The 21,894-nt window shown below is 61.0% G+C and overlaps 1 protein-coding gene across 1 annotated transcript in view; it reads left to right on the top strand.

Moving 5' to 3' along the window:
- BICRA (BRD4 interacting chromatin remodeling complex associated protein) overlaps window positions 1-21,669 on the top strand; it is a 76,294-nt gene extending 54,625 nt beyond the window's left edge. Inside the window, 15 exon segments of the mRNA XM_070401858.1 lie at window positions 322-422; window positions 2,030-2,075; window positions 2,165-2,207; window positions 3,972-4,037; window positions 6,440-8,383; window positions 9,433-9,609; window positions 15,358-15,972; window positions 16,129-16,309; window positions 16,470-16,579; window positions 17,680-17,741; window positions 18,617-18,765; window positions 18,883-18,977; window positions 19,152-19,254; window positions 19,709-20,520; window positions 20,522-21,669. Of these exon segments, the coding sequence (XP_070257959.1) occupies window positions 2,035-2,075; window positions 2,165-2,207; window positions 3,972-4,037; window positions 6,440-8,383; window positions 9,433-9,609; window positions 15,358-15,972; window positions 16,129-16,309; window positions 16,470-16,579; window positions 17,680-17,741; window positions 18,617-18,765; window positions 18,883-18,977; window positions 19,152-19,254; window positions 19,709-20,520; window positions 20,522-20,809 (4,686 nt within the window). The 5' untranslated portion in view covers window positions 322-422; window positions 2,030-2,034 and the 3' untranslated portion in view covers window positions 20,810-21,669.
- The last annotated feature ends 225 nt before the right edge of the window (window positions 21,670-21,894 follow it).

Raw genomic sequence — 21,894 nt, 5'->3', positions numbered from 1 at the left:
CCTGGCTTCGTCTGGAAGGTTTTCCTGAAGGACATCTGGTCTAATTAGCATATTACGATTTTATTATTATAGATTATGTACCAGGTGTATCTATCCTGTGCTATGCATGTGTACGTACAGCACAGTATGTGTGTATATATGATCATGTATAGTGCTGGTTTATGTGGTTTTAAAGTGGATTTGACCTCTCCTTTTAACCTCGTATCTTCAACCCTCCTGCTGTCTCTCCTGTCCCCCATCCCGTTACTCCCCTCCCAGCGACATCTTTCTCCGTTCGCTGACTTTCTCACTCACAGCCTCTCTCTCGTTCTCTCTCCACAGCTGGCCCCCGAAAGGACACTCCCCAAGTCCCCTGCTGGGGGCCCCGCGTAGACCTGGAGCGGACACCCCCTCCTTCCCTTCATGATTCGTTTGTAGCACAGGTAACCAGCGGGAGGGGGTCCCCATGCTCCCCCAGTTCACCCTCCTGGGCCCACCTAGGCCCCTGGGCTGGGAAGGGACATTCCGTCTTGGCAGAGCCTGCAGCACCTCGTCTCCAGCCGGGCCCCGGGGCCATGTGGGTACCCCCCCCCCACCCCCCCGCCTCCACCCGCTGCAGGCAGGCTCTCCCTCCCCCCTTCCCCAACTTCTTTGCAGACCTTGCCTTTCCATCCCCCGCCGGGCCTTGTGCCGCCTCCTGTGGCTGGTAGAGAAGGGCAGGGGCTTGTAGGCCCCAGACCTGGCGACACGGGAGGAAGGACAGACAGGTGGGGCTGGGACCCGGAGTCAGAGATAAGCCACCGCCACTAAGTGCAGCAAAGCCGAGGAAGGGCCTGCTCTGGGAGGGGAGTGAGTGGCACGTGGGGCTCTGGGGTGTGCACGTCCGCATGGCCTGCCCTGTTGCAGACCTGGGCTTGCCCGCTGGGCCCGTGCACTGTGTGTGTGTGTGTGTGTGTGTGTGCGTGCGCGCGCACGTGTGCATGTGCACCATGAATCCTGGGAAATATGGGTAGAGTTTTAGGCCACACACATGCTTCTGGCAGCAGTGTCTCACCTTCATCAGCTTCTCCCAGACCCTATTCAGAGAGGACCCTCACCCAGCTCTGAGAGGGCCCACCTGCCTCTGCTTGTATCACAGAGCAGTTGGGGGCCACGGGAGCTGAATGGCGATGGGAGGTCTCGGTGAGGGTTGCTCAGAGCACGCTGTGTGGGTGAGGGGCTGGGGACCAGCCGAGCGAGCATGTGAGACTAGGTATGTGGGTCCACGGCAGTAACGGCGTCTTTGGGGAGGTTCAGAGAACCTCTAAGAAAAGAGGGCCCTGGGCCGCAGCGCGGAGGGACTGGGCATGGTTTCTCTGTCCTCCGAGCATCGCCGGGAAGGAAGGACGGGCAGGGAAGGCTGGGTCGATTGCGCTGGAAGGAGAGAATGATGGATGTTCGAGTGGCACTTTGGCCAGATGGACAGGTGGAAGCTTGGAGGGATGGAGGATGTTAGGAAAGACGGAAGGCTGGGGGTGGATGGGCAGATGCAGAGAACTTCCCGTCCCTCGCCTGTAGGGCGGGGCTAACGGCATCCCTCCCTGTCCCGGGGGTTGGACAAGCTAACTAGCGCTTGGGACGGGGCCTGGAGCAGTGTAAGTGCTCAGCACATGTCAGCCACCTTCATCCTCATCCTCATCATGCTGGCAGGCTCAGCCTCCATTTACTCATCTGCAGAGTGGGAGTGGCAGGGTCCACCTGAGGGATGCTGGGAGGATGAGCTAAGAGAGTGTGGAGTGCTTAGCACCGGGCTGCGCAGGGTCAGGCTCCCTGATATCATCATTGTTATCAGATTCTGGGGACAGAGAGTGAGAGGGGAGGAGGAAAAGGCCTGGTCTGGCAGCTCTGCAGGGAGGGCACCCCCACCCATGCCCATGGGAACAGAACCCTGACCCCCCACCCCCACCCAGGGGCCTGACCCCGGGAATGGTCCTTGAAGGGAGGTCCTGGTATGCTGCTGAAATCTAACCTCTCTCCCTTGCCCTCTCCCTGCCCCGCCCACCCCACCCAGTGGCGATGGATGATGAGGATGGGAGATGCTTACTAGACGTGATTTGGTGAGTAACTGGCTCCCCCCATCCTCCTCTTCCCTCCCCTCCCCCCACCCACCCCTTGCCTCCTCAGTGCCTCTTCCCTTCTCTTTCAGTGACCCTCAGGCCCTCAATGACTTCTTACATGGATCCGAGAAGGTGAGTGCTGGGCAGGGAGGTGTCTGGGGCAGGGGCTGTGGAATTGGGAACTGACATGCTCCCTGAGTCAGTAGACACCTACCCCTTGACTTCTGTGAGCTGGGCAGTGTGGTTGTGGAGGAGAGCAAAAGAGATGGCAAATCCCTGACCTCACGCCGTACACATTTCCTTGGTCAACAGAGTAACCAATAAAGGTGACAGTGGAAAGCACTGTGCAGAATAGGATGAGAAATAATAGTGTCACTTGCAAACAAAAGAGGTTTGAAAGGAAATGAATGGGGGGTGGGGGCAGGGGCTTCTTTAGCCAGTATGGTCAGGGAGAGTCACTCTAAGGAGGTGACATTGAAGGTGAACCTGAAGGTGCCACGGTGCTCTGGGCAGCCAAGAGCAGGTACAAATGTGGGAAAAGTTGGCATGGTTGAGGAACAGAAAGAAGGCTGGTGGGGCTGGACCGAAGGGGAGACTGGTAGGAGGTGAGGCTGGAGGTGAGAAGAGTCACCTGGTCATGCAGAGCCCGGAAGACCTGGGTCCAGGAGTTAAGGTTTTATTTTGAATGCGACAGGCAGCTCTGACGTGTTATCAAGCAGGAGAAAGCCATATTCGATTATCACCCCACAGAGTGGGACAGAGCAGGGGGGAGTGGAAGTCTGTTGATCCACGAGGAGTTGTATCAGTCATCTAGGGCTGCGTAACAAATCGTCCCGACGCTTGGTGACTTAAACCAACACGTTAGAGCTCTGGCAGTTTGTGAGGGTCAGGAGTCAGGGAGCAGCTTAGCTGGGGGTCTGGCTCGGGGCCTCTCCGGGGGTTGCAGTCAGGTGTCGGCTGGGGCTGCTGTCATCTGAGGGCCTGTCTGGGGCCGCAGCTCCTCACCACGGGGACATCTCCTTGGGATGCTACTTAAGTGTCCTCACGACTCGGCAGGTGGCTCCCCCAGAGCGAGGGACCCAAGGGTGGAAGCTCAGTGCCCTTTATGACCTAGTCTCCGAAGTCACACATGGTCACTTCCGTCAGATTGTATTTGCTAGAAGCAGGTCACAGGTCACGGAGCCAGCCCACACCCGTAGGGAGGGAAAGGAGAAGCGAGTGCAATGGGATGGCGAGGGCCCGGGCCCCGGGGCAGGGGTGAGGAGGGCCAGGCGCTGGTGGGGTCTGGGTGGGAGGCAGTCTCCTAGACTTGATGTCAAGGAAGAGAGGTGTCTGGAATGCCTCCTGGATTTTGGCCTGAGCGGGCTGTGATCCGGGTTTCTGTGATTGGGAGTTTGGTGTGGATTCCAGGGATCCAGGGAGGGCTGTTGGATATAGTCTGTGGCTCTGGAGAGACACCCGCTGGAGAGATTGGCGAGGAGGCCACCTCGGCCGTGGACAGGCACTGGGCGCTTATGGATCCAGGCTCTGTCCTAGGTCCTGAAGGCGCTCCTGGAAACGAACCCGTCCCTGCCTCCCAGAGACAGTGCCGTGCAGGGTGGGGGCCTGGCTGGGGGCCCGTGCCGGGTACTTGGAGGGACTCAGTGAGAAGGGATGAGAGTTGTTGGGAGGAGGTGGCATATATGACAAGCCCTGAAGGATGCGTCACCAGGGGGAAAGGCAGGATTCTGTCATCACCGCAGCCATGATGTCAGGAGAGCCTTGGAAGCCAGGCTGAGGGACCCAGTGTTGGGGACGTCTTGCCCCCCCACCTCGTCTTTGTCTTTTTGCTCCAGAGCAGGCTGGTTTACCGTCCAGCTGACCTTTGACCTTGGGTGGGGGTGGGTCTTGTTACAGCTCGATGGTGACGACCTCCTGGATAATCCTGGGGAGGCCCAAAGTGCCTTCTATGAAGGTCCTGGGGTAAGTGCTCCGGGGCTGGGGGAGGGCGCAGGCTCCCAGTCATCTCCCAGGCCGTCCGCAGCTGCAGCCTGTGGGAGGGAGGCCCCGAAGGCAGGAGGGAGGGGTCACATGACACTCATTCCCATGATGCTCTGTGCTGGGCGCAGGATGGGAGGCAGTCAGAGAGCAGGGTGGGGAGGTGGGCCTCTGCTGTTGGAGCACCCTGGCTGGGCCCTGGCCTGGGGAGCAGGGGGGGGGTCTTGGGGGTCAGCGATGCAGAGCTGTTCTGGGGAGTTGAGGCAGATGCTGGCTCTGGGGTTCACCGGGGAATACTCCTCTGGGAACAGGCCCTGGAGGCCTGTCCCTGCTCAGCTGTTGGGGGGTGACCCGGTGGGGGAAAGGGATCAACTGATACGGACCTCAGTCTCCATCTGAAAAGTGGATGTGGGGTGATGGACAAAGCCCAGAGTGGGCGCCACAGTGGTCATTTATTGAGCACCCACTGTAAGCCTGGCTGTGCTGGACCCATTACTGACTGTCTGTGTCTTCCTCTTCTTCCTCTCCTGCTGCTTCTGCCTCCCTCCTCCTCTCCCCTCCCCCCTCTTCCCTCCTTCCTCTTCATCATCATAACTATCACTCACGGAACATGTATTCTATGCCAGACACTTAAAGTAATTTTCATTTCGTTCTCACAACTATAATAATATATTCTGAATAAGTTATCTTTCGTAACATAAATGATTACATCCAGAACCCAACAAATAAACATCATTTCATGTTATTGCCTTTATAGACCTGGAGCAGTGAGCCTATATTCTTACTCCGTGATCATTATTCTCATCGCTGCTGTCATTGTTCAATGCCCACACGGTCCCTGGTTGGGCTCCACGCACCTCCCGTACTTGATGTCGGGGAATGTCACGACCACCCTAGGAAGCTCTCTGGCCAAATAGCCACTTACCGCAGGACCTTCCTGTCTGGATTCCATGCCATGAGCATAATTACTGCCTGTGGGATAGTTGTTCAGATACTCACACACATATTTATTCCCCCGTGTCCTGGGTTGTGCATGGAAAGTACTTAAGAAATGTCAGAGTCCAACCAGTGTGGCTCAGTGGTTGAGCATCGACCCATGAACCAGGAGGTCGTGGTTTGATTCCCAGTCAGGGCACATGCCCGGGTTGTGGGCTCGATCCCCAGTAGGGAGGTGTGCAGAAGGCAGCCGATCAGTGATTCTCACCATTATGTTGCTATCTCTCTCCCTCTCCCTTCTTTTCTCTGAAATCATTAAGAAGAAATGTGGGACTCAGCGCATGTGGCACAAACTAAGGTTTGTGTGCAGTAGCAGCTGCTGCTGTTATGTTTATGGTTGTTATTATTTTTGTTTTTTAATCCTCACCCGAGGGTATGTTAATTGAATTTTAGAGAGAAAAACATCAATGTTAGAGAAAAGCATCAATCGGTTGCCTCCTATATGCGCCCCGACTGGAGATCGAACTTTATTCCGGAGAGGAAGGGAGAGGGAGAGAGAGAGATAGAAACATCAATGATTAGAGAGAATCATTGATCGGCTGCCTCCTGCATGCCCCACACTGGGGATCGAGCCCACAGCCCAGGCGTTTGCCCCAACCGAGAATCAAACCGTGATCTCCTGGTTCATAGGTTGACCCTCAAACACTGAGCCACTCCAGCTGGGCTCCATTGCTTTTTAGAGAGAGTGGAAGGGAGGGAGGGAACCGGGGAGAGAGAGGGAGAGAAAGAGAAACATTGATGTGAGAGAGAGAGAGAGAGAGAGAGAGAGAGAGGGAGACATCAACTGGTTGCCTCCCAGGCGTGCCCCGACCAGGGGTGGGGAGCGAACGGGGAATCGAACCTGCGACCCTTCGGTGCTTGAGCCGGCGCTCTAACCATTGAGCAACCATGATCTTTTGTCTGAAACCTTCGGGGCAGGTATTTTTCAGATTCTGGGAAGGTGATGCAGGTCAGTGTGTGCTGCTCATAGCAACAGGCCACTCGTTCACCTTTCCGTGGCCAGGCTTCAGAAGGGTCCCGTCACGTGGGTAAATGATGCCTTTCCCCAAGAGCGCCCATGGGTGCTGGTCAGGTTTTGCTTCCGCCACGTTATAAAAGCATCCTTGGTTTTCAGAGCCTCTGGGGTTTGGGAGTTGCAGGTGAGAATCAAGGGCCTTGTAGGCTGTTCAGTAAATGGTTTTTGTTCTACTGGTGTGTGCAGTGGGGATAGAGGCCACGTTAAGCAGGCTCCCAGCTAAGCCCTGGGGAGCTGGGAGCCGAGCTGGGTCCAGCCACTTCCAGAAGAAATGTTCTCTCTGTGCCCCCTGGCACCTCGTGTCTGTTGCAGCCGTGCCCTGCGCCGGCCCTTTGCTCATCTCAGGCCTTTCCTTCCCATCTTATCTGGCCTCCAGCTCCACGTGCAGGAAGCTTCTGGCAACCACTTGAACCCGGAGCCTAGCCAGCCAGCCCCCAGCGTGGACCTAGACTTCCTGGAGGATGACATCCTGGGCTCGCCCTCCGCAGGGGGCGGCGGTGGCGGGGGCGGGGGCGCCGACCAGCCCTGCGACATCCTGCAGCAGAGCCTCCAGGAGGCCAACATCACCGAGCAAACGCTCGAAGCCGAGGCCGAGCTGGACCTGGGCCCCTTCCAGCTGCCCACGCTGCAGCCCGCAGATGGCGGGGCCGGCCAGGCGGGTGCTGCAGGGGCTGCCGCCGTGGCCTCGGGGCCACAGGCCCTCTTCCCGGGGGGCACAGACCTACTGGGACTACAGGCCCCGCCCACCGTGCTGACCCACCAGGCCCTGGTGCCGCCCCAGGATGTGGTCAACAAAGCCCTGAGCGTCCAGCCCTTCCTGCAGCCCGTGGGCCTGGGCAACGTGACCTTGCAGCCCATCCCGGGCCTCCAGGGCCTGCCCAACGGCAGCCCCGGGGGCGCCACGGCTGCCACCCTCGGCCTGGCACCCATCCAGGTCGTGGGCCAGCCGGTCATGGCGCTGAACCCGCCCACCTCCCAGCTCCTGGCCAAGCAGGTGCCTGTCAGTGGCTATCTAGCCTCGGCGGCCGGCCCCTCGGAACCAGTGACCTTGGCATCAGCGGGGGTTTCGCCCCAGGGCGCCGGCCTGGTCATCCAGAAGAACCTCCCGGCCGCCGTGGCCACCACGCTCAACGGGAACTCGGTGTTCGGAGGAGCAGGAGCTGCCACTGCGGCCGCCACCGGGGCCCCCTCAGGGCAGCCGCTGGCCGTGGCCCCCGGCCTCGGGGTCCCCGCGCCCAACGTGATCCTGCACCGCACGCCCACGCCCATCCAGCCCAAGCCGGCCGGCGTGCTGCCCCCCAAGCTCTACCAGCTGACACCCAAGCCTTTCGCCCCCGCGGGCGCCACACTCACCATCCAGGGCGAGGCAGGGGGCCTCCCACAGCAGCCCAAGGCCCCCCAGAACCTGACTTTCATGGCGGCCGGCAAGGCCGGCCAGAACGTGGTGCTTTCGGGCTTCCCGGCCCCCGCCCTGCCGGCGAATGTCTTCAAGCAGCCTCCCGCCACCACCACGGGGGCCGCCCCGCCGCCGCCCCCCGGGGCCCTGAGCAAGCCCATGAGCGTCCACCTCCTGAATCAGGGCAGCAGCATCGTCATCCCCGCCCAGCACATGCTGCCCGGCCAGAACCAGTTCCTGCTGCCCGGTGCGTCCGCCGTCCAGCTCCCCCAGTCGCTCTCGGCCCTGCCGGCCAACGTGGGGGGGCAGATCCTGGCGGCCGCGGCCCCCCACGCCGGGGGACAGCTCATCGCCAACCCCATCCTCACCAACCAGAACTTGGCGGGGCCGCTGAGCCTGGGCCCCGTGCTGGCCCCCCACTCGGGGGCCCACAGTGCCGCCCACATCCTCTCGGCCCCCATCCAGGTGGGCCAGCCGGCGCTCTTCCAGATGCCCGTGTCCCTGGCGGCGGGCAGCCTGCCCACGCAGAGCCAGCCGGCGCCCGCCGGCCCCACTGCCACCACCGTCCTCCAGGGCGTCACGCTGCCCCCCAGCGCCGTGGCCATGCTCAACGCCCCCGACGGCCTGGTGCAGCCCGCCACCCCCGCCCCCGCCGGGGAGGCCGCGCCTGTTCTCACGGTGCAGGCGGCGCCCCAGGCGCCCCCCACGGTCAGCACCCCACTGCCTTTGGGCCTCCAGCAGTCTCAGGCACAGCAGCAGACCCCCCCACAGCCCCCCACGCCCCAGCCCGCCAACCCGCCTCAGGCTACCACCCCCCAGCCCAGCCCGGTCCTGGCGTCCAGTCCGGAAAAGATCGTGCTGACCCCGTCCGCCACTGCCACGGCCATCCTCACTCAGGACTCCCTGCAGATGTTCCTGCCCCAGGTAACCGGGCTGGGGGGTGGGCGGGGGGTGGGGGGCTGTGGGCATGGGGGGGTGAGGGACCAAGAAAGGGGGTAGCTAGGGCAGGGCCTCTGCTGTCGAGAGGGGTGAGAGCAGGGAGGCATCTGGGGAGGTCTGAAGGCTAGGAGAGCATCTCCGAGATGGCGCCCCTGCTCTGGGTACCAGTATATCCAGGGAGGCCCCAGGGTGACAGGGACCTACTGACTGACAGGAAGATGGACAGACAAGGAGAGGGGCCGACTGACATGATGGATGAGGAGAGGGGCCGACTGACAGATGAAGGACAGAGGGGCCGACTGACAGATGGACAAGGAGAGGGGCCGACTGACAGATGAAGGACAGGAGAGGGGCCGACTGACAGATGGACAAGGAGAGGGGCCGACTGACAGATGATGGACAGGAGAGGGGCCGACTGACATGATGGACAAGGAGAGGGGCTGACTGACAGATGGACAAGGAGAGGGGCCGACTGACAGATGGACAAGGAGAGGGGCCGACTGACAGATGGACAAGGAGAGGGGCCGACTGACAGATGGACAAGGAGAGGGACTGACTGACAGATGAAGGACAAGAGAGGGGCCGACTGACAGATGGACAAGGAGAGGGGCCGACTGACAGATGGACAAGGAGAGGGACCGACTGACAGATGGACAAGGAGAGGGGCCGACTGACAGATGGACAAGGAGAGGGACTGACTGACAGATGAAGGACAAGAGAGGGGCCGACTGACAGATGAAGGACAAGAGAGGGGCCGACTGACATGATGGACAAGAGTGGGACCGACTGACAGATGAAGGACAAGAGAGGGGCCGACTGACAGATGAAGGACAGGAGAGGGGCCGACTGACAGATGGACAAGGAGAGGGGCTGACTGACAGAGGAAGGAGCTGCCCGGGCTGCGGCCTCTTGGTGCCCTTCGTACCGGGTTCCCACCACCTCCTTCTTTGGGGTGTCAGTGCGGGCAGGGGCGGGGGTGGTGGCTGCAGGTCCATGGGGCAGCCTGGTGACCCTGTGTGGGCTGCCCGTTTCAGGAGAGGAGCCAGCAGCCCCTCTCCGCGGAGGGCCCCCACCTGTCCGTGCCCGCCTCGGTCATAGTCAGCGCCCCAGCTCCTGCCCAAGACCCAGCCCCGACCACCCCCGTCGCCACAGGAGCCGGCCTTGGCCCTCAGACCCCCGACGGCCAGGCCTCCCCGGCGCCAGCCCCCCAGGTAGATGAACCCAGCAGCCTCTGTCCTTGCCCGGACCAGCCCTGCCCGCTCCCTCCCCGCTCCCCCCGCTGGCTGCCCTGCCCGCTGCTCTGTCTCGCTGGCTCCTTCGCTTCTAGATACTTCCTCGGGGCTCCACGGGCCCGAGACCAGGGCCGCCCGCGGAGCCCACACACGAGGCAGGAGGCTGATACACGTAGCAGGACGTTGCTGACTTCTTAAAGTTATCCTTTTCCCGTCTGGGTTGAGAAAACATTCCAGTAGCTCCTGTTTCGAGAAGGCCTCCCTGAACGTGGCCTCCTCTGTCCCTGCGTTCCCACGCACAGGCAGCAAGGTGCCACCTGGACCCTCTGCCTTCCGTTTTCATAAATATGAGCGTGTGCTCCGTGTGCCCGTGTGAGCCCTGCTTTTGTCATCTAAAACGTTGTCTTGGAGGCGGCTGCTTCGCTCTTGTGTACAACCGCACGGGCTCCGTTGTGTGGATGTGCTGCTGTTTATCTCCCCGGCAGTCCCTGTGGGCACTGTGGTCACTTCTGGTCTTTACCTGCTGTAAGCAAGCTGCAAAGAGTGACTGTGTAGCCATCTCTCTGTAGGATACCTTCTTAGAAAGGACATTGCTGCCGCTGAGAGCATTTGTATTTGTAGTTTGACAGTATTGTCTCCGTGGAGTGTAAACTGGTTTCTCCTTTATCTATGCCTGCTTTCCCACACCTCAGCGATATATTCAACCAGCCAGTCTGGTAGGGGGAAAATTGTATCTTGTGGGTTTTTTGTTCTGTTTTGTTTTATATGTTTTTATTGATTTCAGACAGGTTGGGAGAGGGAGCGAGTAATAGAAACATCAATGATGAGAGAGAATCATTGATCGCTGCCTCCTGCAGGACCCCTATTGGGGATCGAGCTCACAACCCTGGCATGTGCCCTTGACTGGAATCGAACCCGGGACTCTTCAGTACTCAGGCTGATGCTCTACCCACTGAGCCAAACCAGCCAGGGCCTTTTCTGTACCCAGGCTGTGCACACACCTAGGAAAATAGCTGTGAGGTAAATTTCTAGAAACAGAACTGCTGGGTCAGAGAGTATGCGCACTGCACACATTGTATAGAACGTGCGGACCCGGCTGCTCCTCCCCGAGGCGTGTGTCCATGAGGCCCTTCCTCCAGGAGCTTCATCAACCCCAGGTTTTGGGTTGCTGCTCCCGCCAGGGCGAAACCCACCCTCCGCACGGCTCTCCAGTTCTGTGGGAAGCTGTGCATTTGGCATCTACACATGGACAGTTGGGATCGGTTGGTAAACAGTCCACTTGTGTGGTGGTTTAAAGAAATGATTATAAAAATAATTTCATGCTTATTTAGAGAATTTAGAAAACACAAAAGAACAGAGAAGAAAAAGAAATCACTCGTAACCCCACTGGGTGGTTGTGTGTGTGTGTGTGTGTGTTTTATCCTCATCTGACGATATATTCACTGACTTTTAGAGAGAGAGAGAGACATCGATCAGTTGCCTGCCCTCACCAGGATATTAAACTGGCAACTTTTTTTGGTGCAACTGAGCCATGGTAATATTTTTGACAGGAAATTTTCTTTCAGTTTCTTCTCATTCATTGGACATGTTTTTATTTATTATTTATTGATTTTTAGAGAGAGGGGGGAGAGAAACATCGGTGTGTTGTTCCACTCATTTATGCATTCATTGGTTGATTCTTTTTTTAAAAATATATTTTATTGATTTTTTACAGCGAGGAAGGGAGAGGGATAGAGAGTTAGAAACATCGATGGGAGAGAAACATCGATCAGCTGCCTCCTGCACACTCCCCACTGGGGATGTGCCCGCAACCAAGGTACATGCCCTTGGCCGGAATCGAACCCGGGACCCTTCAGTCCGCAGGCCGACGCTCTATCCACTGAGCCAAACCGGCCAGGGCATCATTGATTGATTCTTGCGTGTGCCGTGACGAGGGATCGAATCCATAGCGTTGGCGTATCAGGGACGATGCTCAAACCAACTGAGCTACCTGGCCAGGGTGAAAATATTTTTCATTTGTAAAATTAGGTATTATTTCATATGCTTCAACCATCAAAAATCATTTTGTAAAGTATGGTGTGTGAGTGTGTGTGTGTATGGGGGGGGGGGGGTGGCAGGGAATGGGCCTGGCCGGTGCTGCTCAGTGGTTGAGCATGGACCAAGAGGTCAGGGTTCGATTCCTGGTCAGGACACATCGGGTTGTGGGCTCGATCCCCAGTGGGGGGTGTGCAGGAGGCAGCCCATCAATGATTCTCTCTCATCATTGGTATTTCTACCTCTCTCTCCCTCTCCCTTCCTCTCTGAAATCAATAAAAGTATATTTTTTTAAAAAATAAATAAAGTACAGGGGAAAGTGTCCTTCATGCCTACAAGCTTGGCCCACGGTCCCTCCAGATCAGCAGAGCAACTCATTTTTGTAAATACCGACAGTGCGTTGAGCACATGTAGCCTGCAGTGCACTTCGTTCACACTGATCTCCCATTTCTCTGCCCAGAAGCTGGCACATGACAGTTGGCCCTCCATACCCCCAGGTCCTGCATCCACGAATTCAATCAACTGCAGAGGGAAGATATTCAGGGGGGAAACGTTTCTAGAAAGTTGATCCTTAAAGGACACATATAACAACTGTTTACATAGCATTTACATTGTAGTAGGCATTACAGGTAATCTAGAGACGATTTAAAGGATACGGGAGGATGTGGGTAGGTTACATACAAATACTTCGACATTTTGTGTGAGGGACTTGAGCCTCTGAGGGCTTTGGTGTCCGTGGGGGGGCGGGTGGGGCCTGAAACGAATCCCGTTTCCCCAGTAAGTGCTGTATTGATTCCCATTAGACCATGGCCAGGCGCTGGCGCTCCACACGCAGCTGCAGCGAGAACCTTCTTCGCGAGTCATTTCCCACGGGCACGTGTGTGGTCTGGTCCCTTCCCAGGAGCCTATGTGCCGGGACAGGGCGGATGTGCACTTACAATTTGGTAGCTGCTGCCGAATTGCACTCCTCTGGAGTGGTAGCACATTGTACCAGTGTGGACGCCCACGCAGTCTATGGGAGTGTCTGTATGAGATGTATGGCCTTTTCCTAACGGGATGAGTGGAACTGGTTCCTCAGGGTGCTTTTGCTCTGCGTTTCTCATATGACAGGTGAACTGGGCATCTCTGGAAATACTTAAGCCTTTTGGGTTTTCTTTCTTGTGCATCGTCGGGTCATACCTTTGCCCCCTTTTTCTCACTGGTTGTTATTCTTAGTGATTTCTAGAGGCTCTTTACATATGAAAGAGATGAAGTTTGTGCTATGAATTGCAGATATTTCCTCCCGCCCCCCCCCCCCCCCCAGGTATATCATTTGGTTTTTTACTTTGTGGTGGAGTGTGTGTGTGTTTGTCTCTGCATTTTTAATGAGAACAGGTTTTTTAAAAAATTTAAATTTGGGTACTTTTAGATTTCAGTTTGAAATCATTTCAAATCTATGCAAAGTTGTCAGAATAGTACAAAGAACCCATGAGAGTTCTTTGCTCTTTAACCAGATGTATTAGTTATGTGTTGCTGTGTAACAAATGGTCCCAAAACTTAGCCACTTAAAACAACCAACATGAACGTATCTCAGACCATTTCTAAGGAGCAAGAATCTGGAAGTAGCCGTGGGAGGGTTCTGCTTCCCACTGCTCATGAGCTCAGGGTGTGAACCGGGGCTGAAGGTTTGACTGGCCTGGAGAATGGGCCTCCACGGTGGCTCCCTCGTGTGGCTGTGGCGGGCGGCCTCAGTGCCTCTCTGTGGGGCCTCCCAAAGGGGAAGTTCATAGCATGCTGCTCCGTGGTTTCCACCAGAGCGAACAATCCAACAGGAAGAGGGTGAGACTGTGCCCCAAATGGAAGCCACGGTCTTTTATAACCTAACCTGGGAAGTAGCATGTGGTCACTGGCTGGATTCTGTTGGTCACGGAGACCAACCCTGGTCCAGTGTCGGGAGACGGGATCTGAGGAGGTGGGGTCGCTGGAGGCCGGCTCAGAAGCTGGCTGCCACACCAGACACACCCATTAGTTAGAAATACTTTGCCTCCCCCCTTTTTTTATACTTCGCTACTTTGCTTGCCTCTCTCAGTAGTTTTTTTTTCCAAGCCACTTGAGAATCATTTGCAGACATCGGGCTCCCTCACCTTTAATATTTTAGCAGAGTATTTCCGCCCTTAGAACAAGAACATTCTCTTACTCGATTGTGGTAGATAATATTCAAATTCAGCAAGTTTAGCGCGGAGACAGTACTGTTACCTCACCCAGCGGTCGCCCACCTTTCGGACCTCGCGGACCACCATGTGCGTGGTCCGCGGACCACCGGTTGGTGACCGCTGCTCTAATCCACTGTCCGTAATGCAGTTTAGCCAGTTGTCCGGCCATCACGTAATGCGTTCTTCTCATCTCCCTCGGCATTGTCGCGAGCTGTGCTGGCCGTGTGTTCAGGGAGGCCAGGCTGCCCCTCTGACCTCCCCTCGGGCGGCAGGCCCCTGGGGGCGGGGGGGTGTGGAGGGAGCTGTTGGTTTGGGACCTCATTTTGGATGGCGGCTATCCAGGGCCAGGATCGGAGGGGGCTGGAGGGTCAGAGCGTTGGCGCCTTAAAGCGGGTCATCCTTGGGGGCTCGAAGCCCAGAGCCCGGCTTTGGAGGAGGCAGCGCTGGGTGACCCCGAGCGAGTCCCCCGAGCCCTCGGCCGGCTCTGAGGTCCTGGTGGGGGTAAGACAGGGAGTCTCCGGACCAGTCATCTCGCTCCTGGCTTCAGTGTCTCACCTGTGAATCGGCCCAACCTGGTCCCAGCTCTCAGGGCCGGGGAAGGCCACACGGGTGGGCGCAGGCGCCAGCGCACGCTGGGTCGGAGTGAGCTGTCATTGGGGGGGACTCGCCGGTGCCAGTGCGGGGTACACAGGTGACGCAGCGGCTCCGAGGTCATGGTTCTGGGGGAGGTGACCCCCGGGGAGGAGCGTGCAGGGGGCAGGTGCCCTGGCTGAGGCGGTGCAGGCAGGGTCGCTGTGTCCCTGTGGCAGACTGTGCCGGCTCTGGTGCAAGTCATACGCGTGCACACCCCACACTCGTGTGCACACATGCCCGTCCCTGCAGGCTCCTGTGGCCCAGGTGGGCCCGCAGCCCTGACACGCAGGCCTGCGGAGGCCTTAGAATGGGGCGCAGGAGTCACAGCCTGCCCCTCAGCTGCCCGGGGTCCCCCGTCCCCACCCTGGTACGCAGGAAGGTATCCACACTGGCGTCTGCTCTCCTTGCTTAGCTAGGCAGTCAGGCCGGGTTGGCTGCTGGGACGCTGCCCGCGGCGCCTCCTTCCCCCTCGCTGCTTGTGCTCCGCTCCCTGGCCTGCCCTCCCCGCTGGCAGCTGGCGTGGTGTCCCTGCTGCTTCCTCTGCTGCTGCTCCCACCCTGCAGAGCTGCCTCATACTGGGAGCTGGGGAGGCGGGGCATATGGGGAGGGGGGAGACCAGAGGGCAGAGGTGTGGAGGGGGTGAGGGGGGAAGGTGCAGGGGTGAGGGGGGCACAGGTGCAGGGGTGAGGTGGGGAGTTGAGAAAGGAGAGGTGGGAAGGATAGTGCTGTCATGGTGGAGGCTCCAGGACAAGGCGCTGCTAAGAAGGGTGGTGTCGGGGGAGTGGCTGGGCTCCCTGGTGTCTGGGGCAGTGGGAGCCAAGGTTGGTTCTGACCCTGCTCCTTGCCTCTGCCTCCCTGTCCTGCCCAGATCCCAGCAGCGGCTCCACTGAAGGGCCCAGGCCCCTCCTCGTCCCCGTCACTACCTCACCAGGCCCCTCTGGGAGACAGCCCCCACCTGCCCTCCCCGCACCCCACCAGGCCCCCTTCCCGCCCTCCCTCCCGACCCCACTCCCGGCCGCCCTCCCAGCCCCAGAGCCTGTCCCGCCCACCCTCAGAGCCCGCTCTGCACCCTTGTCCTCCACCCCAGGCTCCCCCCACCCTGCCTGGCATCTTTGTCATCCAGAACCAACTGGGCGTCCCCCCACCTGTCAGCACCCCTGCCCCCACTGCCCCAGGCCCACCCCAGCCCCAGCCCCCCGAGGGGCCGCTGCCCCCAGCCCCCCACCTCCCACCTGCCTCCACCTCCTCCGTGGTGGCCTCCTCCGAGACATCCACCAGACTGCCGGCCCCCACGCCCCCCGACTTCCAGCTCCAGTTCCCACCCAGCCAGGGGCCCCACAAGTCCCCCACGCCCCCTCCAACCCTCCATCTGGTCCCCGAGCCCTCAGTCGTCCCCCCACCGCCTCCTCGGACCTTCCAGATGGTGACCGCCCCCTTCCCGGCGCTGCCCCAGCCGAAGGCTCTTCTGGAGAGATTTCACCAGGTAACGAGGCAGGAGTGGCCCCACCGCACGCTCACAAGCCCCCGACCCTGCCCTTTAGTGTGACCGGAGCCCCTCCCCTTCACCCCCAGCCCTGGTGCCACCCCACTTCTAGTGTGTGCCCCCCACTCCTCACCCACTGTCCTGTCCCCTCCTCAGGTGCCATCCGGAATCATTCTCCAGAGCAAGGCCGGGGGACCCCCCGCCGCCCCGCAGACCTCCACCAGTCTGGGGCCCCTGGCCAGCCCCACTGCCTCCGTGCTGGTCAGCGGGCAGGCCCCATCCGGGACTCCCGCCGCCCCCAGCCACGCCCCTGCCCCGGCACCCATGGCCACCACAGGTAGGGGGCAGGTTGCCCACGAAGGAGGGGTGCGGGCTGAGCTGGGGTGTGAACCTGAGGAGCCCCTCACATCGCATGGGCCCTGGGAGGTGGGGGAGGGTGTCCCCCAAGGCCAGAGTGCAGTGCCCTCTGAGCCCTGTTCGCCCCCACCTGCCCCCAGGCCTCCCTCCTCTGCTTCCTGCCGAGAACAAAGCCTTTGCCAGCAACCTCCCGACCCTGAGTGTGGCCAAGGCCCCTGCATCGGGGCCAGGGAAGCCCTCGGGGCTGCAGGTAAGGGGACCGGGTGGAGGGTGGGGCCGAGCATGTCACCAGCGAACCGGGAAGGGCCAGTGGGGCAGGGAGGTGGTGGGCGGGCGGATGAGACAAACCCAGCCGGTGGGTGAGACAGCAGGACAGTGGGCGGGGGCATGTGAGAGACCCGCAGACACCGAGCCGACAGGGTGACGCTAGGAGAGGGGGCCTGAGACCAGATGTGGTCCCTGGGGATGTGGTCCCTGGGCCGGGAGCAGGGGAGAGGTTGAGAGGGAGGGGGAGGGACGTGAGAGTGGCAGGTGGCAGCTCAGGACAGGTGGGTGAGAAACTCGAGGGAGGATCTGGAGCAGGGGTCCTCAAACTACAGCCCGCCAGCCACATGCAAATACAAATATTGTATTTCTTCCCGTTTTGTTTTTTTACTTCAAAATAAGATATGTGCAGTGTGCATAGGAATTTGTTCATGGTTTTTTTTTTAAACTATAGTCCGGCCCTCCAACAGTCGAGGGACAGTGAACTGGCCCCCTGTTTAAAAAGTTTGAGGACCCCTGGTCTGGAGAGACCTTGGGAGGGGGTGGGACTGAGGCAGGGACCACCTTTTGGAAATGGGGGGACAGGAAGACAGGACAGAGACATCTATAGAAATGAGAGGGGCAGGTGAGGGACCCGGCTGGAGAGACTTGGAGACAAGACCTACCACAGCCGTGCAGAGGCCTGGCATGGCAGGGGGCAGTCTGAGGCCTGAGGCAGAGTGAGGACTTGGGTGGGAAGAAGTCTGCAAATCGGAGGCCATGGAGGCCATGGGAGGGCAGGAGGGGCGGGAGACGCCGGGGTGTTCCTGGGGTCCAGACAGGAGGCAGGCGGAGGCCACTAATGAGAGGGGCTGCAGGGTCCCTGGCTGGGGGTGCCAGGGCTCGCGCCTGCGTGTCGCCCTCTCCTCGCCGTGTCCCCCACCAGGGCCCAGCCCAGGTGTTCCCTGGAGGTGGAGTGTGGGGGGCAGGGCAGGACCCCTGGGGAGATGGGCCTTGTCTTTGCCCCAGTCTGGAGGGGGGGCGGTCAGGGCGCAGAGGGAGGGCGGGCTTCCCCGTGGGATCCCCCATTCGCCTTTCTGCCCGCAGTATGACAGCAAGTTGAGTGGCCTGAAGAAACCACCCCCACTTCAGCCCAGCAAAGAAGCCTGGTGAGTGGCAGCGCGCCCTCGTGTTCCCCACCCCGTGCCTTCCAGAGGCCCCAGGGCCGGTTCCCTCACAGACCCTCAGTCTCCCCCTCTGGAAAATGGGTGCTGACAGTCACGAGAATAGGCTGAGGGGTGAGGATTCGATGAGACTGTGCTACGAGCATGTGTCACCGCTGCGTTGCCAGCATTAAGAGGGAGGCACTGGCATGCCCTGGTCACTGCGCACCCGGGCACCTCGGACAGGGTGGGTGGGTGGTGGAGGGGTGGGTGCTTGCCTGCGCGCTCTCCCTGTCTCCTGCCCTCCTTCCCCCAAGTGTTGGTCAGGTGCTCACTCCTTGCCCGCCCTGTGCTGGGTTCTGGAAACAAGACGGACCCAATCCCGCCCCATGGTGTGTGGGCGCCGCTGGTCTTCAGCACAGGGTGGGGGAGACCATCACACGATGGAGACATAACTCATAACCTGCGCTCAGGTGGGAAGCCTTGTGAGAGAAGAATAGGATTTTACCGGCAGAGGTTGCGGTTGGGCCGCTGGCAGCGTGGGGCCGTGCTGCCCCCCGGTGGCGGGAGACGGCATAGCATGGGATGCGGTTCAGGCTCTGCCGCTGGCTCCCAGCTCTGCCGCTTCCTTCCTCGCTGTATGTTTTGAGTGGAGGCACTTCCCCTTTCGGGGCCTCAGTTTTCTCATCTGTGAGATGGAGATAAAGAGCACGGCTGCCTTTGGTTGTCACCAGAGACTCAGGGAGACAGATCAGGACAGTCCGCGCCTGGGTCCTAAGTGTCCTCTTGCGCCTGCTGTTGTCGGCCTGCTGGGCCGGGGGCCTGCTTTCTCCTGGCCTCACCACCAGCTCTGCGCGTGTGGTCTTCCCCCTCCCCCCCAGCTTCCTGGAGCATTTGCACAAACATCAGGGCGCCGTCCTGCACCCGGACTACAAGACAGCCTTCCCCTCCTTCGAGGACGCCCTGCACCGCCTCCTGCCCTACCACGTCTACCAGGGCGCCCTCCCCTCCCCCAGTGACTACCACCGAGGTGAGGCCTCCCGGGACTGCCCCCACTGGGCCCTGCTTTGCGGAGGGGGGTGCAGGCATGCTGCCCCGTCAGTGCGCCCCAACGTCTGGGCCCCGGGGCCTCTGCTCTTGCTCGCAGTGGACGAGGAGTTCGAGACGGTGTCCACGCAGCTGCTGAAACGCACCCAGGCCATGCTCAACAAGTACCGCCTCCTGCTCCTGGAGGAGTCCCGGGTAGGGTGGCCTCGCCTTCCTCTCCGGGACCGGGCCCTTCCCTGGGGGAGGGAGGCAGGGAGGGAGGGAGGGAGGGAGGGAGGGAGGCAGGCTGGCCGTTAGGTCGCAGCCCTGACACTCACATCCCCTCCCTCGGTCCTGGCTCCTTCACTTGCCCATCTTCTCCCCCCTCAGAGGGTGAGCCCTTCAGCGGAGATGGTGATGATCGACCGGATGTTCATTCAGGAAGAGAAGACCACCCTCGCCTTGGACAAGCAGCTGGCCAAGGAGAAGCCTGGTGAGGGGGTGAGGGGGGTGTGGCGGGGAGGGCGAGGTGTGCCCCCTCCTTCCCTTGCGCCCTAATTAGACTGGGGCAGAGGGCGCGGCCGCACCTTACTTGGCCGCTAGGTGGCGCCGTAGCCCCGCCTTCCCCCTGTGGCTGGTCTCCCTGGGAACTGAGCTCCTGTTCACCCCTGGTCCTGGCCTGGCGGGACCTTCTTCCCGGGGATAGGAAAGCAGGGGCGCACAGCCAGACTGTGGGGGGAGGCAAGCAAGGTACCCCGGTTGCAAAATGTAAGGTGGCAGCCATCTCGGGTTCCGGTGCCCGCCCGCCCGCCCGCACAGTGCTGGGCTGTGGGCCTTGCTGGGAAGGGCCCGGGGTAGTAGGTGCCCAGTGCACGCCGCCCCTCAGCGCGTCCGCTCCGGCGCCGGGCACTCCCTCACCCGGGTTCCTTGGCCCCCTCGTTCTGCAGATGAGTACGTGTCTTCCTCACGCTCCCTCGGCCTCCCTGTCGCCGCCTCTTCGGAGGGACATCGGGGTCCCAGCCACTGCCCACCGCCGCCCTCAGCGTCTGGGGCGCCCGCCCAGCCCCCCCTGCACCTGCCCACCAAGCTGGTGATCCGGCATGGGGGCGGCTCGCCCTCCGTGACCTGGGCCCGCGCGTCCTCCTCCCTGTCCGCCTCGTCCTCCGCCGCCGCCTCCTCCCTGGACGCGGATGAGGACGGCCCCATGCCCTCGCGCAATCGCCCCCCCATCAAGACCTACGAGGCCCGCAGCCGCATCGGCCTCAAGCTCAAGATCAAGCAGGAGGCGGGGCTCAGCAAGGTCGTGCACAACACGGCCCTGGATCCGGTGCACCAGCCCCCGCCGCCCGCCCCCGCGCCCCTCAAGGCGGCCGAGCCCCCGCCCCGGCCCCCGCCCCCGCCCCAGCCCACGGGCCAGATGAACGGCACCGTGGACCACCCGCCCCCGGCCACGGACCACAAGCCGCCGGCCCCGGCCCCGCACTGCCCCCGCCTGCCCCTGCGGAAGACGTACCGCGAGAACGTGGAGGCCCTGGGCGGCGAGGGGCCCGGGGCGGGCCGGGCGCGGGGCGGCAGCCCGGCGGCCGCCAAGGTGGACGAGGCCACCAGCGGCCTGATCCGCGAGCTGGCGGCCGTGGAGGACGAGCTGTACCAGCGGATGCTGAAGGCGGCCCCGCCCGAGGCCGCGGCGGGCGCCGGGCAGGGCGGCGGCGGCGGCGGCGGCGGCGGCGGCGGCGGCAGGGAGCCCGGCTGGGAGGCGCCCCCCGCTGCCCCCCACGAAGCGGCGCAAGTCGGAGTCCCCCGACGTGGACCAGGCCAGCTTCTCCAGCGACAGCCCGCAGGACGACACGCTCACCGAGCACCTGCAGAGCGCCATCGACAGCATCCTGAACCTGCAGCAGGCCCCGGGCCGGACGCCCGCGCCCCCGTACCCCCACGGCCCGCCGGCCGCCGTCCCGCCCGCCGCCCGGTCCCCCCTGCACAGGCCGGAGGCCTACCCGCCCTCCAGTCACAACGGCGGCCTCGGCGCCAGGACGTTGAACAGATAACACCGGGCTGGGCTCCCCCCCCTCCCCTCGCCCTGGGACGCCCGCCCGGCCGCTGGGAATCCGACCTCCGCCTCCCGGGGGCGCGAGCCAGGGGTCCCCTGAGTTTTTCTTGCCTAAGTTATTTGAGTCACAAAAGCCTCTCTTCCCACCACCCGCGTCGGCCGGGTCGCTGGGTGGGGTTGTGGGTTTCGGGGAGGGGGCTGTACATGTAGACTGTCCCCCAAAGAGGGGTCACCCGGTGTGTCACTTCCCGTTTCGCCCGCCCCCGCCGCACTCCACCCCGGCGTCCGGGACACGCGTGTGTCTGCCAGGGATGGGGCGCTCACTGCTCCCACTGCTCACGCGTGTCCGGGACCGGGCTTGTCTGTGGCTTCCCCCGTCCAAGCCCCGAGGGCGCTCAGCGGGGAGGGAGGGTCCTGGGGGCCCGCGCTCAGCCTTTGCAACACCGCCCCCAACCGGCCGTCAAAGGGATCGCAGGGCAGGGGCGGCGTGAGCCTGCTTTGCAGGATCCCCCGTGGGGCGCCTGCCACATCCCTGTGTGCGCGTCCGGCTCCTTGTCCCGCGTCCCCGTGTGCGCCCGAGTGAGAAGGAGAGGGATTTCTAGTCCTCCTGCCCCGCGACCGCAATCCGAGCACCCCGAGAACAGGAAGCCGGGCTCCCCCCGCCCCCCCAACCAGTCTTCCCTCTGTTCTTCCTGCCGCCAGCCACCCGCGCCAGATTTTGAAATCTCGGAGACAAAACTAGTACTGTAAGATAAATTTTTGTACTGTATTTATTGTGTATAACGATTTTTTTAATGGAGAATTCTGTACATTTAGAACTCTTGTAAATTAAAAAACCAATCTTTTTTTTTAAAACTACCGACGCCCCCTCAGCCCTTTGCTTTGGGGTCTTTGGGGTTAGAGTCTGGGGGTTGGGGTGAGACCTGGGTAGGGAGAGGGAAGGGGAGGGGTTATCCCACATGTATTAGTTGAGTACCTACTGGGTGCCAGGCCCTGTTCCGGGCACAGGGGTGCAGCATGAACCAGGCACGCAGGAATTATGCCCTGGAGGGGTGGGGGGTGGGGGGAAGCAGGTTGGGGACA

This window comes from Myotis yumanensis, unplaced genomic scaffold, assembly GCF_028538775.1.
Source record: "Myotis yumanensis isolate MYYU_CA2020_CCGP unplaced genomic scaffold, mMyoYum1.0.hap1 SCAF_23, whole genome shotgun sequence".
NCBI classification, from domain to species: Eukaryota; Metazoa; Chordata; class Mammalia; order Chiroptera; family Vespertilionidae; genus Myotis; species Myotis yumanensis.
Note: the sequence above shows the minus strand (reverse complement) of the source record. Positions and strands in the feature narration are given on the sequence as shown.